The sequence below is a fragment of the Petromyzon marinus genome, chromosome 59 (assembly GCF_048934315.1).
Source record: "Petromyzon marinus isolate PM22_M1 ecotype Great Lakes invasive population chromosome 59, UKy_Petmar_22M1.pri1.0, whole genome shotgun sequence".
Lineage (NCBI taxonomy): Eukaryota > Metazoa > Chordata > Hyperoartia > Petromyzontiformes > Petromyzontidae > Petromyzon > Petromyzon marinus.
The window spans coordinates 10,001,877-10,016,139 of NC_133725.1; the positions used below are offsets into that span (position 1 = coordinate 10,001,877).

The following is a 14,263-nucleotide window of genomic DNA, read 5'->3' on the forward strand; positions in this document are numbered from 1 at the left end:
CCATCTGCAATTCAGACTACACCTCTCAGGGTAGTCCCAGGCCAAAATCAACGGGCAACGCCACACCCAGAGGGAGGTCTGCATCAGCCATTGCAACCAACTTGGCTGCGGTGTTCCCTGGGGTCTTGCAGTGACTCGAACTCAGGGTACACGCGCACCCACCCTCCATAGGCAACCTGGAGAGCCCATCCGCATTACCATGCTGTGCCCCCTTCCTGTGGATGATGTCGAAAGGGTATTCTTTCAGCACCTCCAGCCAGCGGGAAAGCTGACCCGAGGGCTGATTGATCCACAACAAATATTGCAGGGTCGCATGGTCAATCCGGACGGTGAACCGCCTGCCATACAAATAGGGCCTATAGAGCTGGACAAAGAAGATGATGGCAAGCAGCTCCCACCGTGTGACACAATAACGCTGTTCAGCGGGGGATAAAACGCGGCTGCCATATGCCACAACCCTTTAAACCCTGTCGACCACCTGGGCCAGGACCGCTCCAATGCCCGTGCCGCTGGCGTCAGTGTCGAGGAGGAAGGACTTTAAGAAGTCTGGGTACCCCAAAGGCGGTGCATCCGCCAAGGATGTGCAAAGAGCAGCAAAGGCAGCTTCCTCCTGTATGCCCCGGTGGAACTTTTGGCCTTTGGCAGAGAGTGCGTGCAGTGGCTCTGCTATCGTAGCAAAATCGCGCACAAAACGACGATAATACGAAGCGAAGCTGACAAAGCTACGCACCTCAGCGACAGATGTGGGAGTCGGCCACGTCCGGACACAAGCTGTCTTTTATGGATCCGTGGTGACACCTGACGCACTAACAATGTGTCCTAAATACTTTACTGATGGTTGTAATAAATAGCATTTTTGTGGTTTAAATTTCAACCCCACAGCACGCACTTTGATGAACACTGACTCAAGGCGTTGCAAGTGCTCGTCAAATGTACGGCCGAAGAAAATCACATCGTCCAGATAAATCAAACAAGACCATCTCCATGAGAAGCTGGAAGGTGGCTGGGGCCGAATGTAGGCCCATAGGGAGCCGGTTGAATTCGTACAGCCCCTATGGTGTGCGGAACGCTGTCTTGGGCTTCAAGGCCTCGTCCAATGGCAATTGCCAGAAACCTGAGAGCAAGTCCAAGGTGGAAAAGAACCGCACACCCGAGAGGGGGTCAAGGGAATCATCCATGCGAGGCAGTGGATATGCATCAGCCACGGAGATCTTGTTCAATTTACGGAAATCGATGCAGAACCAGAGGCTCCCATCCCGTTTCTTGACCAGCACAATGGGGGCACCCTAAGGGCTAGTGGAAGGGGAGATAATGTCCGCTGCCAACATCTCGTCGAAGGCCAAGCGGACATGATCCTTTTCCGCTGGGCTGAAGCGGTGAGAATTTAACCGAATAGGGGCAGAATTGCCCGTATCAATGTGATATTCCAAAAGGATCGTACGACCAATATCAAATTTACTCTGACTGAAAACATTGGTGAACCTCTCAATGAGTGTACGGAGCCACTGGCACTTCCCGGGGGACAACGAGACATTCTCATTGTGCAGCACATTGACACAAGATGCGCCGGTCCCCCCCCCGTCCCCCCCCCGTCCCCTCCCCCCCCCCCACATGCAGCACGCCTGCCACAACCCCTCCAGCCTGCCTGGCATCGTCGGGTGGAGGAGCTGGGGTCGCGTGTGCCAAGACAGCGCCGGGCGGAACCAAGATGGGCGAAGTCCCTGAATTGAGGACCTGCAAAAAGGGGTCCCGGCCGTCTGACACGGCCGTAAAGGCGCCAACCAAGCCAGACCTCGAAAAGTAGTTCGAGGGAGACAACAGGATGCCAGTTTCCGGGGAGTGCAATCTCAAGGGCCTGTGCAGCCTAAGGGGTAGCAGAATTTTTGACCCTGGCGGAATGGTCACGGACTCCTTATTCATGGCCCTCACACTGGCGGCAAGGGGAGACAAAACGGTGGGAGACTTCAAAAAGTGGAACCTGTGGCCCGATGGCATTTCCACACAAACCTGGTCCATGAGAATCCGAATGGGCATCCTGGCCAAGAAATCGGTTCCCAAGAGGCATGGCACTGCCAAAGCCTTGGAAACCAAAATGGGCCCTTGCAGTTCGATTTAGCCGCTTTTGACCGATGCAACAATGTGGCCTAAAATGCCCAAACTGACGCAATTCGCGGTGACACAAGCCCCTTGAACTGGCCGTAATGGACCAACATTGTTTGGCAACAGCCCAAAAATATACTGATATAATCGTGGCAGATGCCCCCATGTCAACCAAAACCCGGACCTCAACTCCCTGCACATTTTTCAGTTTTCAGGTTCAGTTGATTTATTTTGGTATAGCCCTGTGAGCCATTCGGCTCTTCAATCGGGTGCAACCACAACAAAAAAAAACACGAACAAGAAAACATGTTAAAGTGATTTAAAGCTTTCGTGACTGCAAGGATTCATCTTCTTTGGTTCTTTCGGTAAAGTCACGTAGAATGATAATAAAATAATAAATTGATCAAATAAAATAACACAATAATATTCTCACGACGTTTCGGCCACAACACAAGCGGCCTTCATCAGGTGAAGGGGACGAGACTGTCTGGAGGACAGCGCTGTCCTCCAGACAGAAAGAACCAAAGAAGATCTTAAAGTGACTATGTGACTGTGCAAACAAGAAAATCCATGAAAAAAGAACCCAGCAAAATATTCCTGAAAAAAGCACCGTACACCAACGCTGTGTGCAAAAAATCCCAGTGGGATGCAAGTCAAACAACAACAACAACCACAAGAAAACTAGGATTAAGGCCATCAGTTTAACTCCGTACTACAACAAAACAAACATGTCCAAACCAAAAAACGTCTTCGAAATCACCAAAAAAAAGCCATACTTGCAACGTAACAGTGATCACAGGGACTGTGACCGAATTTTTACAATAAACTACATAAATAACATGTAACACCAAATCCTAGAGCCATAGCTGGCTGCATGAGTTACTCCATAACAACAGAAGCATCAGTCGGAGTATTCAATTTCTCAATGCACCTTTAAGATCAGCGCGCTAAATCAAAATACAGATAATAGTTGGCAGCGTCATCCGGAGCGAAACATTTGATTTTATTTGACGCCAATGAATATCAGTGGCAGCTAGGGATGTGCAACTCCTCTAGAGCAGTTTTGAGAGAAGATCTCATTGGTAGTGATTCAAGCTGCAGTTTATTGGCAATAGCATTCCAGACCCTGGGGCATCAATAGCAAAGGCCCTTCCTCAAGTTTTTGTACGGCAATAGGGAATGTGAAGCTGGTAAATGAGCGAAGACCTGAGGTCAAATAAGTTATTTGAAAAAGAGAGGAGATCCAGCAGGTAGTCTGCGGATTTTTTTTGTAAGTACATCGTGAAAAAATAAGATCTGGTGCACAAGCCGTCGAACATTAAGATATGTTATGTTTGACCCAATGTAGAGATCACATTGGTGAGTCCTATATGGGCAGTTCAATGTATATCTTAAGGCCGAGTGATAGATGGAATCAAGCTTCTTCAGTACAGTTCTTGGGGCTGATTTATACACGATATCACAGTAGTCAAGTAGAGGCAGATTGGTAGCTTTTATCAATTCCAAACGAAACATTGGGGGGAAGCAGTGCTTGTGTCGATACAGAAAACAAATTTTTATTTTTGTCTTTTTAACAATATAATCAATGTGATCTTCGAAATTCAGTTTTTAATCCAGGATGACCCCAAGATACTTATAGATCTTAACTTGCTCAATTTGAAAATTATTTAAGGAATGTAATTGGGGAAAAATAACTTCCTGCTTTAGTCCTGGTGGGAAGCATAGCACCTTGGTTTTGGAGGTATTCAGGACTAGTTTAAGATCAACTAGCTGATGTTCTAGTTTGTGGAAATCACCCTGTAGCTTAGCAACCACGTCATTTGGAGAGCGGCCAGCAGTAATCAGCATCGTGTCATCTGCAAAGAGATTTACCCTGGAATGATCCAGGTCAGTGCCCAAGTCATTGACATAAAGAGAGAACAAAAGGGGGCCGAGGATGGAACCCTGTGGAACCCCTTTTGTTATCTTAACACTGGTTGACCTCCAACCATCTGTGAATACAGTTTGGGTGCGACAAAAGAGGTAATTTTGTAACCATTTTACTGCGTTTTCGGAAAAACCGAGGCAACTTAGTTTACTAAGCAGGGTGTTGTGGTCTACTGTATCAAAAGCTTTGGATAGGTCTAGAAAAAGACAGGCACAGTACTGCTTATTATCAAGGCTACTGTAAATGTGATTCAGAGAGTCTAATGCAGCAGATGTGGTGCTGTATTTTTTTCGAAACCCAGATTGTTTTAGATGTCGTAGATTGTTGGTGGACAGGAAACTGCTAATTTGGAGGTAAATAATTTTTCAAAAATTTTCATCAACGGGGACAAAATTAAGATAGGTCGGTAGTTATTTGGATCATCTTTAGGGCCCCCTTTGTGAAATGGGCAGACATAGGAATGTTTCCATTCTAGAGGAACTGATGCTTCTTTGATGGACAGGTTGAAAATATGGGCTATAGGTTTGTATATTAGGTGACCAACAGTTAGTAGAGCAAAGACCGGAATCCTATCTGCTCCAGTCTAGGAGGACCCTTTGAGGTAGGACAGTTGTTTCAGAACATTACTTTCGTGGATTGGCTGGAAACTAAATTCGTTTATTGGTTGGACAGGGGTGTAGGAATTTTCATGAGCAGGGGTGACTCCCAATACATTATCAAAAAGATTACCAGCTTCAGAAAAATGAAGGTTAAAATTGTCAACTATTTTTTTGAGATCTGAAAAATATTCCCCATTTCGGTTAAGCTCAACGGGCAGAGTGTCTGTTTTGGATGCCTTTTCGATACATTTGATTGTTTTCCAGAAAATCCTGGCATTTCCATGTGATTCCAGGAGAGTGGAGGAAAAGTAGGCATTTTTTGCATGCCATATTTTTTTTGACGCATCTATTCCTTAAAATCCCGTATTCTATCCAGTCATTGACCAAATTACTTTTATGAGCACATGCCCAAGCCTTGTCCCTAGTTTTCATGAGCTTTGTAATCAAAGGATCAAACCATGGTGGGCGGTTGCCTTTAGTTTTAAATCTAACCAACGGACCATGTTTGTTAAGAATTTGGAGAAACGTGTACCTGAAGGTCTCCCAAGCCATAGTCAGGTTGGGTATATCACAGACCTTGTCAATATCCGAGTGAAGCACATCATTAATATATGCCTGAGTGCTGAAGTGTCTCATAGAGTGCTTCTCAATCAATTTAGGGGGGGCTTTGGGTCTGGCTGATGATATCACCCCAAAAATGCAGGAGTGATCACTAAGGTTATTACCCAGAACACCAATCGGTGTGAAATTGTGAGAGGCATTTGTCAATAGGACGTCAAGCAGAGATGACTGTCCCGGATTTTTTAGGTTGGGTCTTGTGGGGACATTTATTAATTTAAACAGATTAAATCCATCTGCAAAATTTGTGGCCACGGCCAGCGGGTTTAGCCAATTCCAATTTAGATCACCCACTAAATCTATTTCACCTTTAGGGAGGCTCCAAAAAAGCTCTCTCAGTGCAGATGCAGCTTCAACATCCTTCCCACAAGGCGGTCGATAGCAGCACACTACCAATATCTGTTGATTATTTGGGAGAGTTATTTTGAGAGCCAGACCTTCAAAGCAACATTTTTTAAACAAGGAGTGAGCTAGTGAACATGCAATAGTATTACGAACATAGATGGCAATTTCACCTCCTTTAGATCCTCGGTCAAGCCAAAAAGGTTGTAGTTGTCAATTGCAATCTGCAAATCATTGACGGCAGGAGTGAGAAATGTTTCTGTTAAGCAAAAAATGTCCGGGTCAAGATTTGCCACTTCTAGTTTTAGTTGACTTAATTTAATCACAAGCCCTCAGATGTTGACATGTAGAACACCAACACCTTTCCTGCCAGAAAAATCTACCGAATTATACGAGTTCTTTACATTTGGGCCAGAATGCAGCTCAATACCACCCAGAAATAAGAAAAGTAGAATAAATAGTTTGCACAAGTATTTTCTGTGAAAGGATGAAGAGCGGCGAACCTTGGACGAATATCAGTAGCTCGCAGATGGTGTTATTTTTAACAGCAGAATGAAGTTTGGAAGGAGTGCTAGTGAAGTAATGGGACAAAGATTGGGTTTTAAAGGATAAAATGATGGAGTGTAGAAGTGTCTATGAGCTGTTTCATTAGCAGGTGTACTGGCAAATCGAGCAACAAGTATGGACGCAAAGTAACGAGGGTAGCTGTTTGTAAAGTTGAGTGTGGCACTAGATATGGCCGGGAGGGACAGCAGTAGGATACACAGCAGGAGCATTGCCATCTTTTAAATATCCGGGGCAAACATAGATTAACACACAAGTGGAAAAAATATATATACTTGTAGGCCAAGCGCGAGAAAACGTCATGCCGCACTCGTCACACATGCACGGCTTCTCGCCCATGTGCTAGGGTTGAACAGCGCCCCCCCCCCCCCCCAGACAGGGACAGCAGATTCTTGGCTGTTATGGGCTCGGCTGAACCACTTGCACCACCTCCTTTCCCCGCTGCAGGATGGTGCTCGAGCTAGCCCTCCTTGAGCTCAGCCCACGACTGGAATGTCGTTTCTTGGCCTCTTGTGTCTCTGCTGCCCGACCAGACGGCCCCACTGAAGCCCACACAGGGGACTCTTCATTCACGACCCTTGGCCGTCTTGACCATCTCTGTGAAGTTTTCCAGGAACACAGCTTGGGGTCCGTCGCAATGTTGCCTTGGCAGGAACACAGCTTGGGGTCCGTGGCAATGTTGCCTTGGCAGGAACACAGCTTGGGGTCCGTCGCAATGTTGCCTTAGCAGGAACACAGTTTGGGGTCCGTCGCAATGTTGCCTTGGCAGGAACACAGCTTGGGGTCCGTGGCAATGTTGCCTTGGCAGGAACATAGCTTGGGGTCCGTGGCAATGTTGCCTTGGCAGGAACACAGCTTGGGGTCCGTAGCAATGTTGCCTTGGCATTTACACAGCATGGGGTCCGTGGCAATGCTGCCCTGGCAGGAACACAGCCTGGGGTCCGTGGCAATGTTGCCCTGGCAGGAACACAGCTTGGGGTCCGTGGCAATGTTGCCTTGGCAGGAACACATAACCAGCTACCGCCGAGGACCCAGCAGCGGCCGCCAAAACCCGATGCGCGAGCGCATCCCATTGGCGAAGCCGCGGATGGCAACGAGTGATCAGGGTGTGAACTGGACCCTCTCGTGACGACTCCGTGATGATGGACCTCAACCCCGCTAGATGAGTGGGGTAAGGGGAGCGGCTGTTGGGGCCGCTGACCCCCGTCTCCTCCGTTATGATCGTGTTGGGGCCGCTGGCCCCCGTCTCCTCCGTCATGATCGTGCTACTGCTCCCCGACAGCTCTGTCGGGTGCGGGCTACTGCCCCCCAATTCCTTGCTCCCCTGTACCCCCGACTTTGCTGCTGCCCCCTGCGTATTCATGATTCAATTGGTGGAACGGACCACTTTACGCTTACGACGTGCTACGCGGGCTCAGTGGCGGACGTGCTGAGGTGGGCGCACCCGCGGAGTAAAACCCTGTCTCGTGCGTAAATAAAGGGATAAAGCGCGCCGACGCGTAACTCCGCGGCCGCACCGAGCGCCCACGCACGGGACTCGGGGTCGAGGGTCAGAAGTCAGGGGGCATCCACCATGCATGGGCTGCTGATTGGAGGGACTCACTCCACCCCGATTTAAAGGCCGTTTAAACAGCCGCGCGTGTACGCGAACACCAGACGGTCTACCGAACGGTTGGGTGTAATTACCGTGCGCCCCGGCGACCCGACCCACGACATTCCACACTCCTTTCTCCGCTCACAGAGACCACACGACACGGTTTATACTCTCCTGGCGATTTATTCTCCGCAACAAATCCAACGTAGCTCAGACTGCCAATGTGGGTGAGCAGACGCTAGCCTATCCCTCAGTTGGCCGGGACTTAACCCTAACCTATCTCTCGCAACCTATCCTGCTGGGCGCTACCCTATTCTCCCTTTGTTATTTAGCCCAAGCTCACCTCTCCCTTACTTACGCTTACTCCCACTCTGATGCGCTGGAAGCTGTGGAAGGGTGATGCTGTACGTTGTCTCCATGGAGAATTGGGCCTGGCTGCGTTGAATCTCGTCACATGGGTGACTCGAACGGCCGGCTCCAACACCCCGCTGATCTCGATGCCTTGAATAACAACTGCCCTCTACTGCCTGAATCCCCCTCCTTTTATCCTACCCATAACAAATGCGTTCCACTGTTTCGCCCCCTTGGCCTCCCGTCCAATCAGGGGCCTGGATTTTCCCGCTCTTTTGATTGTCGGATCCTAGCTCTGGTGACGTCACCACAGTGGTCCCCTCGACGTCCGCTTTCTGCTCTTCCCACTACCAGCCCACTGACCCGTGTTGCATGTGCGTGTCTCCATCTGCGGTGGCTCAATAGCCCCTGCCATGACCATGCAATTACAATCCCAGGTTACAATCCCAGGTTCGACCGCAACACGCTTGTTGCGGTCGAAACGTCGTGATTGATTTATTTTAATATAATTTTATGGTATTTCTACATACATGACTTTACCGAAAAAAACAATGAGTAATTTATGCAGTCACGAAAGCTTTAATTCTTTATTGACGAACGCTTGTGTTGCAATCGAAACGTCATCATACATTATTTTGTTTGTTTTATTTTATTATTTTCTACTTACGTGACTTCACCGAAAGAACCAAAGAGTATGGCTCCCTGCACTCACGAAAGCTTCAAATTAAGAACAAAAAGAATAATTACAATTTGTTAATTATTTGAGCACGGACTCTTGTGTATCTTGTGCAATTTTAAAAGGCAAACAATATCCGTCTCAACATAAGTTGAATAAACACTTCACGTACCTTTAGCACTGCTTTGAACTCACCTAAAGCTTTGAACCGACACATTTTTCTTACGTGATGGACGACTGATAGCGAAGAGTCAAGAAAGTAGACTTCTAATACTGTCAGAAGTAAGTTTTTAATAAAAAAGACCAAACATAACCATTAAAGTTACAAAAAGATTTACAAGAGTATTATTGTATCTTGTGTAAATTTAATTGCAGTGAATCTTGCACAAAACGATGTAATCAAACACTTCACTGCATTTCACTGTAGTACTGTATTAATGGCAGTGATTCTTGCACAAAACTACGTCATTAAACACGTCACTTCATGTCACTGTAGCACTGCATTTAACTCACCTTCAAATAGTTCAAAATCACTGCTCTAATACTTTATTTTCTTCTACTTTCACTCGCTGGGGTTTCAATCAATTTTAATTCGATACAATATCTGGAAAATCACGGAGAAATGCATATATTTTAGAATCATTTAGAAGCAAAAATTATACTTACCTTTTGTTTAAAGTGCTGAAAAAATAAAGACACCAAAAGCACTTTGTTGCTGCGTACAATTATTCATTTGAATAAAATTCAATAAAACACGTCAAATTTAAAGCGAATTTGCGGAAAAAAATGTTTCTCTGCTGAGGGGGGTGGGGGGGCTCTTTTGCAGTGACATCATGTACGGATGTAACACTGTGCTGCGTATATTTATTTTTTATGTCACTTTCTGTAAAGAAACGTCATATTTGAAGGGACTTGGCGAAAAAAAACCTCCTTCCGCGTAAGTGTAAAAATCCACTCGCTCATGATTATTTTATTATTAATGACGGGGGGGGGGGGGGGTGCGGCATGTGGAGTGACGTCACGCGCGTTACACACATTTATGGGCTATTATAGTAGTAATTATTGACGAGAGGTGTCCTCAATTCGATCCACGCCATATATTTTCAGGACAACCAATCAGTGAATGCAGCACCAAATGTATATGTTTGCATATAAAGGTGTAGCATATCAAATTACTCACACTGACACTGAGTAAGAGGTCACCTGCTTACACTTTATTAATCCTATTCTCGCAACAGTTGTAGGCACACCTATGACTGCCTCTCACTGTGATCACATACGCCGCTTCCTCCTCCTACATCCTCTCATCTACTCCGCCCCGCACCTCCTCTTCTTTATCTCGCCGCTGCTCCTCGGTCTCACCTACGCTGCCTCGCACCCACTCACCCATCCGTCCCAGGCGGGGGCTTCAGCCAACACCCGCCCGGCGACGAGGTGAGGGGCGAGGTCCCGTTAACGGTCCGAGCGGCAGCGGCGAGACGTCTCTTCTCTTGGTCCCCAAACAACTCCCGCTACTCATGCACACTCCTGCTTAAATACCCCTCCTCATTCCGAGTCATCACATGCCCCCTCTTAAGCTGCCACTCTCCACGGCGCCTCTTGCACTCGCTAATCCCTAATTATTGCCTCCAGCTCCTGCCTCTGCAGAGTCTACCCCGTGCCGCAACGCTTACAGCTGTTTATCCCATAAATGCACCCTCTCAACTACGCTCACTGCGTACAATCCCTTCTCTACAAAGGTATCCCTAAATTTACGAAAGGGTTGGATTCTTAAAAATGTCGTAATCAAAATAGCTTTTTTTACAAAAATTAGGGATGTGTTTTGGACAGTGATTCACACTCTACTCCCAACCTCATAATACACCTGTAACGACTCCAGGAGACATTGCCTTTTGATGATTATTTATTGAAGACACGTTCACTTGACAGGCAAAGACTCCGACTCCAACAGCAGCCTCGAGTCTCTCCTCTCGACTCCTTTTATCCCCAGTGTGGCCATCCCTTGACCCTTGGCCACGCCCCTACTCTCGAACCCTCTCGATGGCTTTCGATCCTTGATCTGCACATGTCCCCTTCTATAACTTGGCCACAGCCCCTATTTTCGATCCTTCTCGTAGACCCCAGATCGTTCCCCTGTCTGTCCCTTAACCTGTCATTACCCCCTATGGCCCATCGTTTTTTCCCATGCTAATTCCCCTGTCATTATTCCCTGTGCCCACTATGTCAATTAACCTGTTATTACCCCTTGTGACCCCTAGTCTGTTCCTTTTCTAATTCCTCTGCCATTACCCCCTGTGACCGCTAGTCCCCTGTACTGTCTTTACATACCTATATAACTTTTCACAACACCAAAACAATTTTGGAATGACTGGAAAGGTGATGTAGAGGCATTAACATTGCACCATAGAGATACCGTGATGCTGTCATGGATGGACATCTCCGATTAGCACGGTTGGCTATGTACGGTGCGAAATAAGTTGTACATACATATGCAGCCTCCCGGGTGGCTCTTGTATGATGATCTCACGGTGCGTTTCAGTTAAGCGGAAATTCGATTTCGTTCATTGAAAAGCTTCTATAATTTGTCAGTAGTTTTAACAAAAATTTTTGTAAACCGATCGTTTGTAAGTCGAGGGATACCTGTACTATAGAGCCAATTACCAACTGTGGTCTTCCTCGGTGCGATGCAGTGCACAACAACGTTCCTAAATTAACTCACAGGATTACATTTTTGTACAGAGGGTACAACACTATAGCGTTGTTATGTGAGAGGCACACATTGTAAACTAGTGGTAGTGCATTTTTGCTGACAAAGAGAATAAATAAACACTTACTCATAGAGTTAGTCAAACATCCCGACATATATATACAGACCTCAGGCAATCATATGGACCAATTGTGGTTTACACTCCTCAATGCGAAAGCTTGCCTTAGTTACAATTCCACAATCCATCTGAGATGTACTTTAGCACAAATAAGGCTACATTCAAAAGCAATTACAGATTGTTCTCATATAACGTGTTTTCATAAGGCGAATTGGATATAATGCGATAAATGTATTAGGGAACTCATTTTTTTATAACGAGGATGAGAATTTGATATAACGCGATTGAGTGAATGAAATTACATCGTGCAAGTAGGAATATATGGTTGTATGGCTGCCTCGGCATAGCATCACACAAGGTAGGATGGTGCTGGATGCTTCAAAATGCTACCAATGCACCTCGGTTTTGTTCAGCCTGCATACATATCTCATGTTATCGCAGACTCTGCTTTAGCCTATATTATGATGCATTTTTTCCATAACCCGGTGTTCTTTAGAAACGAAACAACCATGTTATAGGAGAACAGACTGTATTTATTCAATTGATGAATGAAAGTATTCACTGTGTTATCACTACGCAGGGCTGAGCCGATTCTGGCGAGGATACAGGAAGACCGCAAGGTGATTGTCTCCACGATCTTTGATCAAATACTCTTCAACAACTTCGAGGTCATTCACTTTGAATCACAAGCGCAGGCATTTGACAATCAACTCTGGGGCGTCTACTACCCGCCTCCCCCTGACTGGGTCAACAGCAATGACCCCACGGCTCCAATCAGGTGAGCTCATGTCAACAGGCGACAATCCTGAAGTAAAAACTAAACTAACACATAGGCTGTTGCCTTATGAGGATGGTTGTAATTACCGGCAAAACGTCGTACTCGAATTGTAAATGTTTTGGATTTACTCTCTAACACCCTGGTGTGCCTAATTAGTAACTAATTGGCATGTTTTGTTTAGGTAACAACCCTTACTAATTGGCTGTGTCAGGTGGTGGCAGGTTTAACAAAATATTTATATTTACGTGATCTAAGCCCAAAAAACTTCTTATGAATGAAAAAAATTACGTTTTATTTTACCAGGTAAGTCTTAATGAGTTATATAGTATCTCTTTTTCAGAATCGACCTGGCTATTACAAATAATAGCCCAACGAAGTGGATTAACACGTGGAAATATAAAGCAGCCAAATACTCTAAACGTGTGATGTTCATTCTAAACGTGGGGGGGGGGGGGGGGGAAACTGGAGGACCCGGGTAAAAATCCATGCAACCACAGGGAGAACACAAACATTTCAAATATACAGCAGGCATCAGGGTCGGGATTGATCCCACGACCTCCTGTATACCAGGCGAGGTAGTAAACATCTCGCCACTGCGGCACCCAAATACATCGGCACCCCTACCGGATCACAGCGGGGAATGCCGCGTTACTTCAGAATCATAATATTTATTTAGACTGCAGGAGGAATTTGATAAGCTATGAAGCTCTTTTTTTTATAGATGTCCAGAATGCGGCAAGGGGTCAGAAAGCAAAAAACACAAACACACAATGATGGGAGTGCAAAATAGATACAATGGGTAAAGCAGCCCACTAAATGTATATTAGTAATGTATTAATTATATAAATCAGATGTATCAAGCTTGAGCAAGGCAGCAAAAACAGCAACAAAACAGTCCCAGACCACACACAGTTGTAGTACCTCGATAAAAATGGCACATTACCTTTGATATCGATACTATACAGAGGATAAGGATCAAAGTTACAATTGTCAAGTACCAAGATACGCATTTGTTGATGTAACCTGCGCTGTATTCGCATTTAAACAGTTGCTGGAAGATCCATCCCTTCGGGTTGACACAGATGCCTATGGGTTGATTCAGGGGCACAACTAGCAATTTCAACAGGGGAATGCAGATACCACAGTGGGCCGCCTTCCTTTCTGCTGACTCACTTTTACTGAAATAGCTACATATGTTTTTAACCCGTATACACTAATATGTAAGCTATAACTATATATATATATGATTTTAGTTGCACCGTGCATTGACTTTATAGGAAGACAGTCTCGTCTCACAGTGATAGTGTAGTGGATTCAACCGAGTTGCAGACGTGCTCTTGGGAAGCAACACATTCATTGACACCAACACAAAGGGGTGACTGCCCCTTTACCTGATAACAACCTATGGTGGTGGACCACCAGGCTAACTACACTAATCACACTGGGAGTAGCTACAATGGACTGGACCCCGGCTTGGGTCCAGGTCCACGTGTTGGTGACTCTTCTCGGACGTAGGACGTAGATCTTTAGGATAACAACAGCAACGCTGAACCCCGGTCCCTCTGGGGACCCGATTTATATCCTCACTGGTCGTGGCTGGCTCCGCCTTTGGTCACGACCACCTTCTAGAATCCACTAGCAGGATCTCGCCCGACACGTTACCACCCTTAGCCCCCACTTGGGGTCCCCTGTGTAGATCTTATCCATCAAGTGTCTTCCAGGGTCAACCAGAGTGCCATGGCCTGCAGTAACCCCATTTCATGGCTGACACTCTTACACCCCATCCTGTAGGGGTCGGCACTGCACGCCACGCGTGGTGCTGCTCAGCGCCATGTCACAGCGCTCACCGAACCCACATATACGGGGTGTCCGCGATGCCAGTACATCGC

At 46.4% G+C, this 14,263-nt stretch overlaps 1 protein-coding gene across 1 annotated transcript in view; it reads left to right on the forward strand.

Moving 5' to 3' along the window:
• The window catches only part of LOC142905813 (polypeptide N-acetylgalactosaminyltransferase 18-like), a 108,955-nt gene that overhangs the window by 13,496 nt on the left and 81,196 nt on the right, over window positions 1-14,263 (forward strand). Inside the window, exon 5 of the mRNA XM_076052952.1 lies at window positions 12,177-12,374. Coding sequence (XP_075909067.1) covers window positions 12,177-12,374 — 198 coding nt within the window. The remainder of the gene's footprint in view (window positions 1-12,176; window positions 12,375-14,263) is intronic.